Below are 21206 nucleotides of genomic sequence, written 5' to 3' on the forward strand. Positions count from 1 at the left end.
CGGGTGCTGGTCGTTTGTTGGCGTTATCCGTCTGCGTTTCTCAGCTTGCTTTGTCTCGTGTTGCACACTGTTGACCGTAGGGGTGGAGAATGAGCTCTAGGCAGCGAGGCGAGGTGCTCAGGAGCGCGCATATACGTCACATCCTCTTCTTTTATAGGGTAAACCAGCCTGAATGCTTTACTTAGGAATCAGCCCACAGGCTGTTATAGGCAGTGGAGGCAGTTGGGGAAGGTCTCAATTTTTCAGTTCCTCTACTGTCCCTTCACACATTGGCTATATAAAATGATTAATACATGTAAAGTCTTACACAATGCACCTTTAACATCTAGTCTGATAAAATCATGACAATTATTCGTAAGTATTTTACATATAACAAGAGAAAACTTTACAATTAACACAAGGAGGCAGAATTGAAACTTTTTTATCTCCCTGTATCTTTTTCCAGTCTCTCTTTCACTAGAGTGAGCCCTATTCTGTCATTTCTGGAACTAGAAAAGTTCACTATATGGAGTCCTTTTTTTTTGCGCAAAGAGGACTAATTGCTCTACATGCATGCTGGGTGGACATTTGACAACCAGCCAAGCAGAGTCTTGTGTGAAAGGGTTTTGGGCTGCGTCGTGTGCATGCTCCCTCCTGAGCACGGCGTACAGACAGAACACACTCAGAACTTGACATTAGCTCAGTGTCGAGCTCTGTAGAAATGAGTCGGATGTTGATGCCACTAATTTAGCCTTCTCGCCAGAAGGGTCAGGACTGGGCACGGCTGTCTCCCTCGGGGCTCCTAAAATATGTTTCCTGGCCAGATGGCGGATATTTGAGTGTCTGCTGAAAGATTTGGGTCATCATCTCATCCTTCATTTGAATTGGCCTATTAAGTGGCGTCTTGTTCATAAACCGCTGATTTAGTTAAGCGTTTCTGGAGCACGTCTTGGCACTAGTGTCACCTTAACCGAGCGAGGCAATTATCCGTCTGAAGTCAGCGGAGAGGAGCGTGTGTAATCAGATACGGATGTTTAAACTTTGCTTGTAGTAGATCGAAGTATTTTGTCTTTGTCACGTTGACCTTTATGATTTTATTTTATGCTCTTTTTTAAATATCTCAGTCTTTCCTGTCCTGCTGTCTTCGTGTTGGGAAATGGTTGAGTGAATGGTGCAGTGTAGCATCACAGTGTTCTGCTCCCACTGCATATGGTGTGTGAGCTGAATTTGATATCCAGATGGAGAGGCTGCAGCAGCGATAGGGAGGAGGCAGAGGCAGTAAATGCCATCTTATGTCATTTTAATACGGATCTGTCTTTAGAGAAGGGTAACAGCAAAATGCAGAAACAGTTGGAGGTGAGGATTAATGTCATGTTGCAAACGTAAAGAGAGAGATCAAAGTCTGCTGAGCCACACAAACACTTCCTCCTGAGGCTTTGTATAAGAAATGTAGGACAAGCTGTCGTCAAAGCCCTGAGAGGATTGGCTTTAACTTACCTTTATCTAGTGGATAAAGCTGCTGTGGCCAACATCAAGTAAGCAAAATACTTCATGATAAATGGAAAAATACAGACTACAACAGTAGCTGTTTGTGATGTTGATAACCCTCATAGATCTCTAACTTTCCTGATGTCCATACAAGGTTTTGTGTAATGACCTGCACACGATCGATCCCATGAGAAGCATTAACACAGAAGAACTCTGCTCAAACTCCTATGTGAGCATTATCATCAGGGGAAATTCATGTCTCAGCCCCTCAAGGCCTTGGATTGTTTCTGTACTGTAAGTGCTGACTGCAGTTTGTTCCGCCTGTGTCGTTATATTTGACAAGTTGTTTTGGGGAGTAGCCATGAAAAGATCTGAAGTCCCAGCACATTAATCATGGAGAAATGCAAGGCTGACCAGCATGCTCTCTGGGGATATGGATGAACCGGAGCCTCCATCCATTTCCCTTTTTTATGGTGTCGCTTCATGCGCTGGATCGCATGCTACTGCAATGTTTTTATGAAGCTGTCTTTCTCAGCACATACACATTTTTTGGTCGCCATCATTAAAGGAAGTTAAACACAAAATTATTGAATTATCAGCTTAAATCTCCAGTTGATAACTGTGACTGCCATCTACTATGACTGATAGTTGATAGTACACTTTTTGCACAGCTCTATAGGTTGGGAAAAGAACAATATTACCATATCCAGTGAACACACTTACCGTAAAATACGCAGTATAAGACGCAGACTTTTTAGAGCTATTAATAAAATAATAATAAAAAGGTGTATACAAGTTATTCCAACGCTATTTCAATAGATTCAAAACACACACAAATTATAGCCTACCATCTATTTTCGCCATGTCGAGGTTGCAATCCTGTGCAGTAGTTGAGCTCAGCCTACAGTGACGCTGATTGAACACAATTGAAGCCAAAATAGCTCCTGCGGTAGAAACTGCCATCTTGCGATGGTGACATCATTTGGAGCCAGAGCTGCGCAGTAGAGATCGGCGGGTGGAGCCGCCGTAGCCACTTCCGCTAACCAAAACACCAGTTAACTTACTGATAAAACAGCAAGGATCCCGCACGTCGACGTGTTTAACAGCAGAACTTTCAATGACTGTAGTGACGTCTCCTCTTGCTGTTCCTCCTCCACTCTGCTAATCCAGAACAGATCAGCTAAGGAGCTGGATTTGTCAACAGAGCTGTCAATCATCCTTTTTACAGCATCAAATAACTTATTAAAAAACAAACTTGTCAGAAAAATAAATATTTGGACGTAAATCAGCATGATAAGAACTAACTATAATGACAGAAACCATGTTTGAGAAAAATGTATTTGTCCTGTATTTTGACTTTTAGTTTCACTCAGGCGGGCTTTATGACCTATACTGCAGCCAGTCAGTAGGGGGCGCTCAAAATGTTTGGGCTTCACTTTTAGGAAGCTGTCATGTCGTCCACCTTTTTATACAGTCTACAGGCAGCACTGGCGATCATGACGATGCATGTCAGTGACAAAGCTCTAGCTAGATTATAACACCACCGTTTGGGTAAAATAAGGTTACAAAATAAAATACCTGTCTACATTTTATACTGGTATAATGGTCGCACCGGTCGATAGGCCGCAGCCCACTTTTTAGATGAAAATAAAATGTATTAAAAGTGCGTCTTATACACCGAATTTTACGGTATCTACGACAAATCACTTCTTGTAGAAGTCATGTGCTGTGTGCTCACAATGTCAACATGCTAAGGTCAAAGAATATTGTTTCATGTGCCTTATTTATAATTTTTGTTCATCATGTCTTCCTAACTAAAAAAAGAAACTAACAGCAGCCATATTTTGCTTTTTGTTCATTTTGGCTGGTAAGTTTTTGCAGTGCAGCTACTGTCGGAGGCCGCACAGCAGGAAAACTCTACCAGCTGCTGTAGAAGATAACACGCCACTAACTTAGATCTTCCAGCCAGCTTAAAGTCTGTGTTGCTAGTTAACAAATAAAAGCGGCTATTGAGTTTTGGTGCCTGCTTTTCATAATGGCATTGAGAGAATGAGCAGGCACGTGGAGAACGGCCAACATGCACAGAGAGAGCCGTAGCGTCACCACTACTCCTCCTCCTCCTTTTTTCCGTGTGGTGGAGAAGCTGTACTATGGTCTGTGTTTTGTCTCTCCTGTCTGTGCTGCAGGATTCGAAGGCTGCTCCATGGTGCCCTCCATCTACCCGCTGGAGACGCTGCACAACTCGCTGTCACTGAAGCAGGTGGACGAGTTTCTCAACACGGTGTGCGAGAGCAGCAGCGAGGCCCACGCCAAAACCATGAAAGGTAGGCCCGTATAGTAAAGCCTCTATAATTATGACACCTCTTATGATATTTTGGAGATATTAAGTACGCCAGCAAAGGTTGTTACATGTCCATTTTACCATTTTTAGTCCAAGGCTGGAATCTATTTATTGAAAACCAACTTTAAAATAGTCAAAAATGTTTTTTTGTCAAACTTCTCAAGGACAGATAAAGGTCTAGGTTTAGTATTAACTTTTGCTAATACATTTTGTAACATTGTTTGCTCTGTACTCCAGCTCATTGTATTTAAAAAGAAACTGAGTTACGGTTTCACTGATTGCCTTCACTTTAAGGGTGTTTGAAGATGTTCAAGTACTTCTATTGTCACATACACAACATTTAGACTGACACAGTCGTCGGCAATCAATCAAATTCCCTTCAGCAATTCTCATAAAAATATATATAAAATGAAAATACATCATCCATTATCTATACCATTTGTCCTGTTCATGGTCGCAGGGGGCTGGAGCCTATTCCAGCTGTCATTGGGCGAGAGGGGTGGTATACCCTAAACTGATGGCCAGTCAATCACAGGGCTGACACATAGTGACAGACAACCTTTCACACCTACGAGCAATTTAGAGTCACCAGTGAACCTAACGAGCATGTCTTTGGACAGGGAGTACCCAGAGGGAACCCACACAGAAAGGCCCCCAACATCTGAACAGGGGTTTGAACTAGGAACCTTCTTGCTGTGAGGCGACAGTGCTAACCACTGCACGGTGCAGCCCCAAAATGTACCATTCACAAGTAAAAATGATGACCTAAGACATAAAATAGTGTCGAGGTTCAAATACAGGAATAGAACATGATAGAACTTATATGTACAGTCGTCGCAAAAAGAATCAGTAACATAAGTAGGCTCAGCATGAATGCAGTACATGTCTTTATGTAATGAGAACCAGTTGCGGATTTCAAATTTCACAACCATTTAAAGAGTATTTTTTGGGACATTTTTGCCTTTTATTGATAAAACAGCTAAGGAGAGACGGGAAACACAGGGAGAGGAGAGGAGTGGATGACATACAGCAAAGAGCCAGAGTGGTTTACCCACTGAGCTAAACCAGTACCCCAACCAAAACTGTATTTAATACACATTTTGTGATGATCTTGACTGTACACATAGGCCACATGACTCAATCCATCTGATCATGTTATTCACTCACTAAGGACCAAACTGAAGTAGTTAATCCTCCCATACAAACACGTAATGAATGAATGACACATGATCATCAGGGAAGATGTGTGCCCAATGTCTTTGGGTGTTTTTTTGAGTCCCTGCTTGAAAAATATTCACAACAAAATAGTACATATGATGATTTTTGAAACTTAACTCCAGTGCCTCTAACGTGCAACATCAAAGGCGACTGGAGCCCATTAAGGTTGAAACAGTCCTTTGAAATCCCGTCTCTTAAGATGTCAGTCATTTTAAGTTAGAGGTACTTTAAGTGACATAAAACTGGAAGTTAATCTTTGATTTGTAGCTGTGCAAACGATGCGATAAGATTAATTCAGTTAATAAGAACTTCTGTAATTCCTTTCTGTGCCCTAAAATGTGGAATTAAGTGGAAAAATGTGCCACCATTCCTATAATGCTGATCTGATCTTGTTGTAGACACCCACAAAGCAAGTTACGTTGAAACACTGGACACTAAAGAAGTTTTACCTGACTCAGTGAGTGTCTGACATCTGTAAACTGATCTTTCTGTCTTCACTCCAGCGCTCTCCAGCCTGTTCGACTCTCAGAGCCAGACGTCTCTGTACAGCCCTCAGCAGCCTCTCTCCTCCTCTGGATCTGAGACATCTCTACAGCCACCGAGCCAGCCTCTGTGGCGTGAGTGTTGATGTGCTTTTGAATTATATTATGGTGTTATGCAATATGTAGGCCAACTCTTATCCTTTCTTTGGGTGCCCGATATTAAGAAGTCTGTTAGAATACATCTCATATACACAGCGTTACAGGTATTTTGGGTTCAATTTTGATGCTTTTATTGTGAACTAGAAAAATAAGAGATAAATTTGAAGCTCCATTTGGGCAGGTAAAATCTAAATGTACCTCTCAAGAATCACTGTAAGTGGTCAAAACACTTCATGTTTCATTCATAAACTGCGGCAACTGCTTAGTGACGGATCAGTTTCAGAATCTGCCTTGAACAAGGCTCTTAATCCTCAGCTCCTCCTGCAGAGACGCACTGAGCAGCTCCCATCTGTGAAGTGAGTAACTCTATGAATGAGAAGCAGAATGATGCTAGGGAGGAGCCTCTGCATGCTCAGAAAAGCCTGTGTTAAGGATAAAAATGCTGTCCACATTATCAGCATGACCACATGAAACCGATAGTATCTGTAAGCACAAGGTCACTGCAGGTAAATGACTATCAGGTCACATCTGCTAACTGTATCACAGCACAGGGGTCACATTATCAGTGCCCACGTCAGCAAAAAAGAATCTGTCCTTGAACTAAGCTCAAAATTAGAGCAGCTAATGATTATTGTCATTATTTATTAATTTTTTAAAAACGTTTTTTCTATAAATATTTTAATTTTGGAGTGAAAAAGACAGAACATCTTCTATTCTCTGCTCATTTACCGCAGAGGACGCGTTTCACTAAGCGCTTCATCAGGCTCATGATGAGGTCCAGTGAGCCAAAAAGTTTCAGAATGTGAAACAATAATCAGTGATACTGATTAGTGATAGACTGTTTATTGTTTGTTTGTGCTTTTTTAGTTTATAAAATATCTTAGATGTCAGAATGCTTGTTTTGTCCGATCAAACAGTCCAAAAAACTCAGATATATTCCATTGATAACCAGAGTAGGGACAAAATATCGATACGACAATATATCGTCGTCCTGGCTCGTGCAATACAATCATCGATAGGCTGGCGCCAAATATCAATACTTTAACTCACAAATATTTGGCGCACTAAACAAGATTTCCCTGCGATTTTGTCTCACCGCGTCACCACTTCACGACTCCTCGCAGCGGCGCTTGTGACATGAATGTGAGTAACGTGAACGGAAATGAATTGCCGAAGAAGAAGACATTTGTGTCAAGTTCTGTGAAACTGACACCAAATTGCAGTGAATAAATACATTAATCCTGCACTTTACTTTTAAAGTTATAATCTCGAAGAGTTTCATGTAAATAAATGTCTGTTGAGTTACTATCTATCGCCGAATGAGGTAACACAATGGTGATTGAGTCTATGGCCCGCTGATGAAAGCCTTTGTATTTGCAGTATTACAGACTGGGTGTCTGTGGCGACATTCATGGAAAAAATCACACACACACGTGCAACACTGTCTGGATATCTTGGACGTGTGCTCCCGCAATTACCGTTTATCGCTATAGGTGCCGCCAAAGATTAGATTATTTTGTCAATTACTGTCTGCTAAGTCAAGTATGAACTTTCAAGCTTCACCCAAATTAATGGTTATTTAAAAATGATTGGAGATAATTAAGTTTCTGAGCATCATGTAAAAGGTGCACATAAATCAGTCCGCCTGATAAAATAAGTCATATTTTAGTAAACACGTAACAATAAGCCCATAAAATGACTGCAGTGTGTGGCAGGAGGTCTGTGGGATCAGTTATAAAGCTGCTCACTGCTCCTCTTTGTCGTCTTCCTTCTTCAGTCTGTTCTTAATCCCCCCGGGTGGTGAGGTGATTCATTCATCCTCTTGCCAGTGCTGATGATTGATGAAGCGTCCAGCTCTGTTGTGTTCCCTTTTTTTTCTCCACCACTTTTGTGTGTGTTTTATTTACACTGTTGGCACTTTGTGTGGCTTTTTGTCCCTCTATTTAACTCCTCTGTCATCGTCTGTCCTGTCAGAACCTCCTCCAAAACCAGGTTAATTTACAGGCTGTAGCTCATTTAGCTTTGGTTATCACACTGTGTACTGTACAGGCAGGGATGCTGGAGGTTACAGCTGGATGACAATTATCCTGCTGGTGGCGTGACACTATTTGTTCTCCTATTACAGGACAGATGGGTGATGTGACTCAGATGAAACAACTATTAAACATTTGTAGTCCATCCAGTAGAGAATGTTTTTAACCTTTTATGGGTTCAAAATGTCCTATTTATCTTATAGATAAATCAGTGAGGATCAACCTCTTCCTAAAACACACTGTAAGTGATCTTAGCAATAAGTTCTTAATGTTAATTCTGCTCAGGTTGTTGTAACACACGTGGACGTACATGTGGCTTGATTTATGAAACCCAAAAAACAGTTTTTATGAAGTTCTCCATGGCAACAGAGGATGAAGTGGCGAGGGGATGACGCTGGTTTTGTACCAGATCACCCCAACCCTCCCTTTTTTTATTCACTGTGTCCCTCCTCATGACGCACACACACTAACCATTAACACACTCAGACTCTATGAGTGCAGCAGGGGCTCCGGTAAAGTGATTAACACTTTAATGAGGCGCTGACTGAGGTTTTCAAAATGTCTTCTTTTTAATCCAGAGAATGTATCTGTTGTCATGTTGAGGTTACCGGAAGAGTTGTGTTTGTACAATTCACACATTTATTAATAATAATAATAACAACAACCTTTATTTATAGTGCCCTTTTCAAAATGCAATTAAGTGCTTCGCAAAGGCAGCAACATAAAACAGGTAGGTCATAAAACTAAAAGCAAAAGCCAATAATAGAAATAACAAATAATTTAAAGGACATGAAATTCATTTAACGGAACTATAAAAGGCATAAAGTAAATCAGGGAAGGCTTGCTGCTAAAAGTATCTCTGAAGAAGAGGTTTTAAAAGCGATCACTGACTCAGCTGATCTCCTCATGCAGGTCACTCCAGAGCTTTGGACCCCTCACACACAGCGAACACTCTGTTCCCTTTAGCCTGGCATTTGGAACGCACAGAAGACCTCTGCCCGATACTGATAACCCAAAAAACAATTTCTGTTTACAAAGTCTTTCGTTAGTGTTCTCATCACGCCCAATCAGAAGCCCAAATTAAGCGATCAGAGCATTCCCATTGGAGGGAGTGTGGAGCGGTCTCGGCAGACTATGTAGAAGTTTTTTAGTCTTGTCCGTATGTTGAGCCTTTCTAGAAAGGAGAAGGCTGTTTAATCTCAGAATCTGGATATGAAGTAGGGACATGAGTTTCGAATATTCAAATAGTCTTTAATTGAAAATAAATGAAGCTCAGTTTGTAGAGCAGGCGCCCCACGTACAGAGGCTACAGTCCTCGTTGCACTGATCGCAGGTTCGACTCTGCCGATAATGTGGTGCATGTCATCCCCTACTCTCTCCCCCGGTTGTGATGCGAAACTGCCACCAGACAGGACTCTCTAAAAACACGGTATTTCACCTGGATGGGCGTGGCTTTGAAAGACGTAACAGTGCACGCGTCGGCGAGCTCCGTGACCGTCAGCCGTCTCAGCACTAACTGTTAACCTTTACATTACAGGTTTCCTTGGAAACAAGCCTCACGTGCGGAGCGCTTGGTCACGTTTGCCTCATGGGGCTATAAAGACTGAAGTTACCCCAGTCTATTAAGGTGGTTTAAATGCTATAACCCAACTTCAGCAGTTTGTCAGCAGATTTTAAGGTGAATCACACCTCATGTGTGTACATGGAAGCTTGCTGTCCTGTAAGCTCATTTGGGCTGGGCATCTATTGATGCAGGATACTACAGTGATACCAGAGTACAGACCCCCATCTGACTGTTTTTGTTGTTTAGTCTATCTAAATGTCGATATATTTTAGCTCTATTTAGTTGTTCATATTTTCCATTATAACGTTATGATGGTCAATTTGAGAATTTGTCAACAGTCGGGTAGAAGTAATGAAAATGAATGAAAATCTGCAGGGAAGTCTAGTCACAGTAGTAGTCGTGCCGGCAGTACAGTGAGCTAGAATCTAGGTGTATCTTTGTAAATCAGTGATCACAAAGAAATAAAAAATCATCTGTTACGATCAGGCGTGAGGTCTCCTGTAGGTTTAATCTTGGAGTTAAAGCAAAAATTAGGACAATAAACAACTTTGTCGGTTTTGCTAGCTTATCCGGAAACTGCTGATACAAGATGAATGCGAGCCGACGAGAACACGCCTCAGACACACAACACTCTGTGTGACACAAGACGCAAGGCACCCAGGTGAAATACCATGTTCTTACCATGTCCCACCACCAGACGGTGGCTGTAGCGCATCTGAAAGCCGTTTGCTAACCGCCATTAAATAACGAAAGAAGAAGAAAGCATTAGTGCCAGGTGCTAGTGCAAGTGGGTATGGCGCTGTGAGATTCGGAAGCGGAGATGCAGAGAGCCTTTCTCAAACCTTTCAACTCACACGCTGTTTGACGTCACACTCACAGCTGTATGCGAGCAACCTTTTGTTAAGGTGAAGGGTTTAAATACAGCGCCGAGCTTTGAGACAAACTCCCCTCACTCTGGCAGAGACGGGAAATTTGTGTAACCATGGTTTCATGTCACATAAATAATCTTTGAAGTATTGTTGAATAGTTGGTAGTGAATATCGAATAGTATTTTCGCCTGAGATGCCCATCGCTGATATGAAGCTTGATTTCTCTTTCAGCATTTTGTACCTTGGGAATATTCCTAAAAGTCTAAGTAGAAGGGACGCATAGAATCATGAACTCTTTAGGTATCTTATTATAAAACAAAAAAAACACATAAAAACGTTAGTGCCTCTGAAATGTAAAGATGATTAACTGAACTTCTGTGTTGTTTTTTCAAAGATGGCAGTATCCCCTCCAGTGCTGTATCCAGTGCCGGCCCCTCCTCCCCGATCACAGAAAGCTCCGGCCTGAACTTCAGCTTCAGTGAGTAGACTGACTCTCTGAAAAACACAAGGACTTCTGGGTATTTAAGGGCTCCATCTGAAGACTTTGGTTGGCCTGCCTCTCCCTGGTTTGATTCATCTTTTCCTCCTGCTCACATTCACAAAAAAACACAAACCCACACTGGAGGGAGATTGTGATTCAGCAGAGAGGATGAGGACACTCTGCCTCGGGTGTTATGAAACACTCAGACTGTAAATATAACCACACAAACTGTGCATGGACTCCTCTGGTGCATCCAGCTCCAACATCTGATCAACAAATAAAGACAGAAAAGACACTCAACAATTAGAAGTACCATCAATCCTCCTCTTCACTGTGTCCAAATATTCACACACCAGCTCGGACTGAGTAACAGTGCATCAAGCCAACATTCAGACCAGTTGTGCCTTTAGGTTAATTAAGATGCTGCCTACGCTGAAACATCAGCGCCTGCTGTATTTTTTTTTCTTTTCAGCCACAATGTTTTTAAGAAAAGTCACGCACCAGCTGCTTCAATCCTGATCTCAGACATGTACTGCTGAAATACATCACAGACTGGGAGTCAAAGTGTCAGCGGTCATTGATTGGCTTCTTCATCTTCACTGTTGTGCTCTAGCCGCACCCTGAAAAACAGGCTTTTATTTTTTTAAGTTAAATTAAGTGACCTTTGACCTCTTTGACTCCCGTGTTTGATCTGTTTCAGCCTCATATGTGCTACAATTTAAAGCTTAAAGTAATAGTTTGATATATTGGCCAGTTCACTTCTTCTTCTTCTTCTTGCAAGGAGTTAAGATGGCCTGTCGCATATTAGGCCACAGCTAGCAGCCTGTTAGCTTAGCGTAGCATAAAGACTGTGGACAGGGGGATACAGGGAGGCTTGTTGAGTTCAAAGGTAACAAATATATCAGCTCAAATGAACATATTCTATCGTGAACAGTAAGTAACTTAATATATTGTTCACAAATTATCATTCTTACATAGTTGATGTTTTTTATCACCATAATCAGATGTTATAATATTAGAAGAGGAGCGGAAACAAGGGGATGATTTTGTTTCGGTTGTAGACACGAGGCCACAGAATCACAGCCGTGCTGATATTCAGTACAACATCACGCCCTCAAGTGTGATATTGCTTTTATACAACAGTTATACAAGCAGAAAATAGCAGTAAACAGTAACAATCAACAACAGGTTATTATTTTTTGCTCCACCAACTCAACTGAAACTGGACTGTTGTTGCCAAGCAACCCAAACATTCTCCTGCACTCTGTGTCTACAGGTGACCACAGATCAGCTACATTCTCTATCATGAACATTCATCTGTTTGTTTTAATTTATCATCAACCAGTCTGCTGCGTGATACAGAGGTACCAGCTTGATCAATGTAGACACACACGGCCGGCTGTGATGTTAAATAACAGTGTTCAGAACACCTGGCTGAGGCGGAGTGATACACAGAGTGAAAAGTCCCAGTGATGTTGTTCTCTACATCAGCACTCATGGAATGCCTCTCGTCCAATCAGATTACTTGTTGTATAAATGTTAATAACTGATCTGTAGAGTTGTTGGGGGAAAGTTTCTGTTTCTGCTGGACAACAAAGACAGGCTAGTTTCTCCTCTATTTTCTCAGTTTGAGCTAAGCTAAGCTAACAGGCTACATGATTTAGCTTCATATTTAGCATACAGACATTAGTTGTATCAGTCTTCTCCTCTTACACTCGGTCAGAAAGTGTGTATAACTATTGTTTTAAAAGTATGCACACGTGATTCAAGTATTAAATTCTGCCTGTTCTATTAAAATGCTATCACACGTTTTAGGAAGGGAACCCACTCTGAGGACATTTTGAAGTGAAATCTAACTATTAACCAAAAGGCAGATTATTTTATTTCTTTATTTTAATGTTTTAGTTGACTTCATAAAACCAAAATAACACTGCTCTATTTCTAAGATACTGGTTTTGCATTCTTTAAAACTTAAATGAGTTTGATCAAACTGTATTAGTCCTGTTGCTGTTAAATGGAAACAAATCTGTAAATGTGCCTTTAAACGAGAACATCTGAGAGTATTTTAGAGACCGTGGTTTTCCTGCTGTATTTTAATATCTTCACATTGTAGGGGGTTTACAAATCAGAAGTGAGATTAGAATGTGGTATAGTTTTATTTTAGAATGAAAGGGAAGAACCACTTTTTAAACTAAATAACATAAATGTATTTTTACAACATAACGACTACCTGAAGAGTTTCTCAGTAGGGACTGAATTCTCAGACTGTTTGTGTCTGCTGTCACAAAAAATAACATGTATTTTAAGGTTCAATTAGTCACACAGCTGATTCATACGATTGAATGACTCAGGTGCAGTATCATGAAACTGTGGATGGACGTTGGTTTTATGAACATGTGACTGAACCGGGGGTCAATTCACTTTCAATCCTTTAGTGGTTTTTGCTAAATAAAACGCCAAAGAAAGACTTTTATTACTTTGACCAAAGCTGGAAGAGTTAAATCTCTATTATAAAGCAAGTTTTATTATAGAAGGACAAATTGGTTTAAAGTTGTAATCTCGAAGATCTCAGTTTTGTTCTCTTTGGCGGCACCTGTGGCGATAAACAGTAATTACAGGAGCACACTTCCCAGATATCCAGACAGTGCTGCATGTGTGACGTCCACGGTCGGCTCCGGTTGTAACTCTTGATTTTCCTGGCTGACGGTCGCTTTCCTTTTCAAACTGTTTGCTTCATCTGAGCGTCGAGTTAGTTTCTTTTTCTTTGGATTTTCACTTCTTGTTGAAGTTGTATCTGTAGTCATCCATCTTTTCTTTGTTTGTTCAGCCATAGTAGATTACTGTTTACTCGCAACACTTGCAGAGAGCAGAAAAGCAGCTGCTTAGCTCCGCCTACCCTCTCTGGCAGACCAACCACTGCTTGGTGATGGAAAACGCGTCACTAACTGGGCGCCGCTTGTGATTTTTTCCGTGAAAGTCGCACCAGACACCCAGTCTGTGATACTGCAAATGCAAAGGCTTTCATCAGCGGGCTCAATCACCATTGCGTTACCTCATTCGGCGATAGATAGAGACTTAACAGACATTTTTTCACATTAAAATCTTTGAGATGATCACTTTGATCTGCAATACCATCGCATTAATGGGAGAAACGACTCCTGGCTCCTTTCAAACTGCTGAAATTGAAAATGAACTGACCCCAAACACCTGTAAACACCTGCTGGAGAGTGAAAAATCTAAATATATATGAATATATATATTAGTTATCATGGAAAGAGTTTTAGATTTAAAAAGAAATGATGATTTTCTACCTAAAGGTGTGTCCATGTAGGTAGTTTTAGTTGTGTATTTATGTGATTATTTAATGTTCTATTTAATGTAAGCCAAAGAGGAGGAAGAGTTTGGCTGCTGGAGAACAAAGTTGAAAATGTGTAAAAACATGTCTGTCGTTCTGTGGAGGTTCAGGGCTGTGATGATGGAGAGGAGGAGGAGGAGGAGGAGGAGGAGGAGGAGGAGGAGGAGGAGGAGGAGGAGGAGGAGATGGGAGGGGGGTAATAAAAGTGATATTAATAATACTGTGAAAATGTTGTTCAATATGTTATCAAGCTAAACACAGCACACGTTTATACCTGCCGCAGGCCTGCGAGTGTGTGTGTCGCAGTCCATACAGACATTAGGCCTGTTATTGCTCCATAAACAAAGCTCCCTGTCACCGCTCTGCCAACACACTCCCCCTCTCCTCCTGTATCATCTCTCTCTTTCTCTCTCAGTCTGTTTTTCTTCCTTTTTTTCCTCCTCTTGTTTTTCACTTTTTTCTTTTCCTCCTACTCCTCTCCTCTTTTCCTTCTCTCCTTTTCTGTCTTTTTACCTTACCCCTCTCTGATGCTCATCCTCTTTGATTCCTCTCCTCTTTTCCAACCTCTCTCCACGTTTTTCCTCACTCCATTCTTTCTTCTCCTTTTTTCTTCTCCCTAATTTAACCGCTCTTTCCTTGACTCATCTCCCTTTCTTATCTTTCCTTTGTTTCATTCTCTCCTCTCCTCTGTTTCAACTTATCCTAATCACCTTTTTATCTTCTTGTTGTACCCTTCTCCCCTCCTTATCTCCTCTCCTATCTTCTCTCGTTTCCTATGTTATCACCCCCTTTCCTATATTATCCATGTTCCCTCTTCTTGTCTCCTTTCCTTGTTCCCCCTCTCCTTTTCTAATTTGGTATCTTCTCCTTGTTTCCTCTCATTTCCTCATCTCCTCTCCTTGTTTCCTTATCTCCTTCCCTCTCATTTATCTACACCTATCATCGCCTTGTTTCCTCTCTCCTTTTTGTTTCCTCTCCTTGTCTCCTCTCTTAACCTTTTTACTTTTACCTCCTTGTTTCCTCTCCTTTCCTTTCATGCTTTCCTTTCCTCTCCTCATCTCCTTTTCTATCGTTTCCATTTCTTGTCTCCTCTCCTTGTTTCCTGATCTTATCTAATCTTCAGTTTCATCTCCTTGTTCCCTCACGTCTCCTCATGTCTTTGTCCTCTCATCAATACGCTCTTCGTTTCCTCTCCTTGTTTCTCTCCTCTTTTCTCTCCTCCTCTTCTTCCCTTCTTTTTTCCCCTCACCCTATTTTCTCTCGTCTCATCTCCCCTCTTCCTCCTCTCCTCCTCCCACTCGTCTCCACACATCTTTTGGAGAATAGTGATGACTCATGCCTCCCTCCTATTGCTCCCATGCGTTGCCATGGTGACGCCCCCAGATGTATTTGACTCCCCCCTGAGAGACGCTGACTGAATGGAGAGGAGGGGGAGAGAGACGGGGGGGACTCAGACAGAGACCGTCGACTCACCGGAAGCCAAAAGCTGATGTCATTCCCACTGTCTGCATGACGGCTCTTCTTCTCAGGCTTTATATCCCACACACACACACACACACACACACACTCACATCCATTCATTCAGTCTCCAGCAGCTCTTTCAGTTACAAACACACAGCCTTCTCCTCTCGCTTCAGTTTCTTCTTTCATTCACGGCGGCTACAAGACGAGCACCGATTGGCTGCGAGAAATTTAGACCTTTTATCAAATTATACTCTGAAAATGAACGTCCTTTACTACATTATGATGCAGCTCAGCCTCTGAAGATGTTATTAAATACAAAGTTTTGTATCATGATGTTTTAAGCTCCTCTATCTGGTCTGATGTCACAGAATAGAACAAAACAAGCACTTTGAGTGTGGAAGAGGATGAAAATATCACAGATTGTAAACATCATTTTTATTACTTTAAACTGTAAAGAGTTGATTTTGCTACTCTAAATCAATGTTTGTGCTTTATGTGTTAGTATATGAAGATGTCATGTCGATATATTTATGAAGCTACATTTATACAGCTACAAATGTGCCAAACACCAGAAAATGCTGCATTTTTGTTTCAGTCTTGTAGGATTTAATGCTAAAATAAGATTTTTCTAGAGCAAACTTTTTGAAGCAGCTGTCAAAAGTAGAAAAAAGGAATCTGTTAGTGCCTGTGTCCACTAATGGCAGCTGGCAGCACCTATTTCTATACAAAACCAGTTGCGAGTAAAAACTCCCTCGGCGTCAGCGGTTTGCACGCTGGGCTCTCAGTTGAAAACAGTTCAACTTATGGAACACAGACTCGCTTCTCGCTCACCGACCAATCAAAATCAAGAAGGGGCGGGACTTCAGATATCAACTTTGGCAACGACAATGGCGGAGGAGAAGTGTATCGTTTCATTTTTTTCGAGGGTACAATTTCCAAGTGTAGAGCTGCTGCCGATGCCAGGACACGATTCCTTTCCATTGTTTTTATGTTTTCTTTGTAAAATTTCATTGAAGTAAAGCAAATATTATGTATGTTTATATAATATATATAATATTTATCACAGACGGTCGGTCCTGGACGCTGCAAGCACTAAAGGTATGAGTGGATACAGGCTCTTATAGACGACACATATAAGCTCAATCTGAGGAAGTGGGCACACTACATTGCCTCATTATATAATAAGATTACTCTCAGCATTAGAATATTACCAATAAGTTCAAGGATATGCTCAGCAAATTTTGTTTTACTATGTGCAATGAAAGTGAAGGCAACCGATTCTGTTCTGGATTAAACCTCAGACGATGATGTGCAGAACGTTTGAGAGCCACATTTGTGGAATAAGGCTGCAAATATCTCAGGTCAAATATGTTCAGACTATTCAGCCTCCATCCAATCATGATCTAGTGAGAGATGAGGGATAAGAAATGTCCAGAACAAACTACAGATTGAGTTTAAATATTTCCCGACCTTCTCTAAGCTTCCTCTTAGCTCCTCCATTTCTTTTGCTACGTCTCTTTTTGGCGTGTATTTCAAACTGTAGGAGTCACCGTGTCCCAAATCCTTGCCTTCCTCTGTATTGTTCAGTGACTTATCTTGCGCACAGCTAATTGCCTAAAATCCCAATGTACATGCAGAGAAAGAAGTGGGAGGAAGAGATGACAGAGGAGAGTACCTATTAGCCGAGCTGACGAGAGAATAACCCTCATGTAGGCTGCATCCAAACACCGACAGGGAGGCAGGAAGGTGTCCTGTTAAGACCTCGGGTGCCTCCTCCGCACCCAGCGCCTGTCCTCTTAACACCCCCGTAACCCTCTCCTCAAGTGTGTTCTCATGGATAAAAGATAAATTATGCGGCCTTTCATTACCGCCTTAAGTGAATGCAGAGTGTCTTTCAGCGTCAGGTGTAGGTGTGCATCAATCTAGTTTGATTAGAGGCCAAATTGATCCATCCGTCCCGCTTCCCCTCAGGGAGTTTGTTGTTTTCTTTCCCCTCGCTGCTTTAGTTAAAGATCTTTAAGTATCAAATGTAAAGCTGCTAAGTTACTCTGTCAGGTGGAGCGTGAGGAGTGAGCAGAGCTGCTGAGGCGTAACGTCTCTTTCATCTTTCCAGCTGACGAATCAAAGCCCATCAACAAACTGGCCGACTCTGTCAGACACTGACGCCAGTGACTCAGCTCCAAACCTCGTGTTTGATTTAAGGATTTACTGCAAACTCAAAAAAACAAGTTTGTGCTTCAAAAAGTTAGTGTTTAGTAATTTTGTCTTACAGTTTATCTCATTAGTCTGCAGAACTGGCAAAATGAACTTTACTGCTCGATGTTTGACTACTTTTGGGTTTTGTTTTAGCGAGCAGAAACCGTCTGGGAGACATGGCTGGAAGTATCAGGTAAGGCCTTTTCTTTTTTTTTAAGTATGATGATTTTTTTTTTTACATTTTTAATCAGATAAAAATGATAGAAAGGCCACATTAAGAGGCCTAAACAGCTGCTGCAACTGCACCAAAAAGGCTGAGACCCCTCCCCCAGTCATTTTGGGACAAAAAGTATTTATGGAATAAAAAAACGTAAAATATCGGCTACATATTGACACATCGATCTGGCTTGTATTTATAGCCTATCTATAAGAAAATAACTATTTATATTGTAATTAACGTATAGAGTGTTGACCTTTGCTGCTCGTGCTTTGGTTCGTACTGTTTTCAGTTTTATTGTATGTATAGGACAACATAAACATAAGGTACTCAAGAAGTTCCTAATCTAGGAGCACTAAGTTTGTGCCTTCCAGTGTGTTAAAGCTACTCAGCTCATTATGGACTGCTAGGGACAGCAGATGATGGTGGTGGTGTGACTGCTAGTTCCAGCAATGAGAATGCTAATTGCTAACGTGGTGAAGACATAGGCTGTATTCGAAATGCTGTACTATACACTACATTCTACATCCTATATATTACATGCCATATACTGCATACTGCTTTCAGCGGTAGTATGTAATATGGAGGAGCTTTTCAAATAAATTTTGCAGTTATGCTACACCAGGCAGAAGTAAACAATAACCGCTGCTTCTTTAGCTATAGCGCCCCCTTCTGCTGGAATGCTGCTGCTGTGACGTTTCAGCGCTTTGCATTGTGGGATACAGTAGGCGAGGTAGGATGGCGAGGATTTTCTTCGAATCAGTACGACATCCGGGTATTTTTGGCATACTGCATATCTTGCTTTTGTTTGCATACTGCAGACTACATTAAGGCCAAACCAGTACGTACTGCTAGTATAGTATGACATTTTAAACACAGCAATTGTGTTGTCAAACATGGAGGGTAATATGGATGATGTGAAGGATGAAGAAGAGAACTGTGTGCGCGAGCTGCATTAAAAGTACAAGTTAGCATCGTGAGCTTAAAGTAAGCTACTTCTGTCAAGTGTGTGCCTCATGCTAATGTTAGCTACAGCTAGCAGAAGCTGCATTTTGCTGTTTACAAAGTAACGTTACAGGAATCTGCTTTACCATAAAGTATTTGGGTCTACAGTCCCTTTTTCTGTCTTTCAGCTCACAGCTTAAGTATTTTAGAAATCCACAGATTTCCTGTGTGGTGACTTCGATTTGGATCATGACTGTGGATGTAGTTACTCTTTGTTTGGTTTGAGTATTGCAGGATTAAAAGTGATAGCGTTGTAAAGGGCATTTTAATGATATATTCTTGATAATTTCATCTTTTTTAATCATTAATATATGTTGTTGTTGTTGTTGAGTCAAAAATAATTAGCATCTCCAATAAACAGTTCAGCCCCCCAAATCACAATTTCCTGCTGCCGCTACTGTTGTAGTTTTTAAGGGATAGTTTTTTTTTTTGCTTCAACAATACATAATATGATTCTGCAATGAACTGTCGCTCCCTTCAGATTAAACCAAATGTAAGGCTTATTTACCACTAATCCGTGACTCCAGCGGTGTCTCATTGGGAACAGTCGCACACAGTAGAAACTAAATTATCGTTGTGTTAGAGTCACTACTGGAACAGAAGCAAATAGCTGTTTGTCCAGCAGCTGGAACTAATCACAGTTAATGAGGATAAATGTTAAAATACAGCAAATAAACAAAACAAAATTGATGATGACTCTGCTAAAAGCTCCTGCATTAAGTGAAAATAATTGGCTTACGGTAAATTGCTGGAATGTTCTAAAATGGCACACGGTGTATGTCCCAGAACAAATGAATCACACTAATAACACACATTATGTTGTTTGTTCAGTTTTTATCAGGGGAATAAAAAGCAGGGTGGCATGGGAACCCGTGTGACTGTGATGGCGCTGAACATAAACGCTATTGGGTCCAAAAATCTTAGCAAATATTGAACAGACTGTTGGGACGTTCAGTCCCCAGAGGATGAATCCCACTGACTTTGTTGAGCCTCCAACTTTTCCTCCAGCCCCTTTAGCAGATGACGTATGGCTTTTGAATGACATATCTCTACAATTGTCGGATGGATTAGTATATAATTTTACCAGCTAAATGTTAGCATGTAGCATTCTCATTGACAGCATGCAGATGTTAGCATTAAGCACCAAACATAAGTGCAGTCTATTTGTTCACAATTCATTGTTTATTTTTGCAGTGTCAAAAAGTGTGATCACAATTTCCCAGAGCCCAAAGAGACGTCCTCGAAATGCTTCTTTAGACCAACCAACAGTCAAACACCCAAAGACTCTTCATTTACTATCAATGTTGACAAAAAAAAGCAGCTATTGCTAATATTTATGAAACTTAAATCAGTAAATGTTTGACACATTAGCTTGAAAATCTACTAAAACAATGAATTGGTTTTCAAAATGTTTTTTTAAAGTGACTTCACAGCTTTACAGTAATTATTTTAAAGCCCCCCTCCAGTGAAAATCAAGTGTTGAACCTTGTAAACATCTCCATGTGGTGTTTCTCATGTGCTACAAGACACATCAGGGACAACATCAGCAGTCATCTCCATGTCTGGGCCTGTCTGCTTTTAAACTGCAGTGTACCAAGGACAGGCTGAACAACACGTTTTCAGATTGGCAGGTTTGAGACGTCACAAACCTAAGGAGCCAATCCCGTTAATGGACGGGGTGACGCTATGCATATCATTATGTGTAACCTATGGTGGCCACTTCGGCGATGTGCGAGCCAGCTGTAACCGTCATCGTAATGTTTACAAACTCACTACTGACTACTACTGTTCAATGTTAATTTCGTTAACAAAAATAATAACAAAAAATGTTCGTCTACGATCTATTTTCCATGACGAAGACGAGACGTTGACGAGCTAAAAATAGATTGTTGATAATAAAAACGAATGTTTTGTTTTCATTAATGACACGAGACGGGACTAAAATGTTAGCGGTGGCTGTCAGACATTCAGAATGCGTATGTGTGTGTCTCAAGAAATTGTTATGACTAAAATGTTTTGAGTTTTCGTCGACTAAAACTTGACTTAAACTATAAAGAGTGAAAATGACTAAAATGTGACTAAAACTATAAACATTTTCGTCTGAAGATTAAGACTAAGACTAAATCTAAAATAGCTGCCAAAAGTAACGCTGCTAACGTTAATGTTACTACTTCTAATTACTAAATTTCAAGCTCGCGAAGTTTTAACAAGTTGCCACTAAACGACGGCAGAGATGTGGTTTGTTGTCGCGACGGAACGGGCGGTTGTACATTTGCATAGTGGGCGGGGCCTATGCAGATTCATGAATTTTTAATGAGGGAGAAGGAGGAGATGCCTCGGGAGGATATCAACATA

General features: G+C 41.0%; 1 protein-coding gene across 1 annotated transcript in view; it reads left to right on the forward strand.

Moving 5' to 3' along the window:
- LOC138612497 (inositol hexakisphosphate and diphosphoinositol-pentakisphosphate kinase 2-like) overlaps positions 1-14095 on the forward strand; it is a 61617-nt gene extending 47522 nt beyond the window's left edge. Inside the window, exons 27-29 of the mRNA XM_069685787.1 lie at positions 3654-3791; positions 5530-5643; positions 10528-14095. Of these exons, the coding sequence (XP_069541888.1) occupies positions 3654-3791; positions 5530-5643; positions 10528-10619 (344 nt within the window). The 3' untranslated portion in view covers positions 10620-14095. The remainder of the gene's footprint in view (positions 1-3653; positions 3792-5529; positions 5644-10527) is intronic.
- The last annotated feature ends 7111 nt before the right edge of the window (positions 14096-21206 follow it).

The sequence above is a fragment of the Semicossyphus pulcher genome, unplaced genomic scaffold (assembly GCF_022749685.1).
Source record: "Semicossyphus pulcher isolate SPU_LCO1_2020_fin unplaced genomic scaffold, fSemPul1.0.p SCAF_8, whole genome shotgun sequence".
In the NCBI taxonomy this organism is placed as follows: Eukaryota; Metazoa; Chordata; class Actinopteri; order Labriformes; family Labridae; genus Semicossyphus; species Semicossyphus pulcher.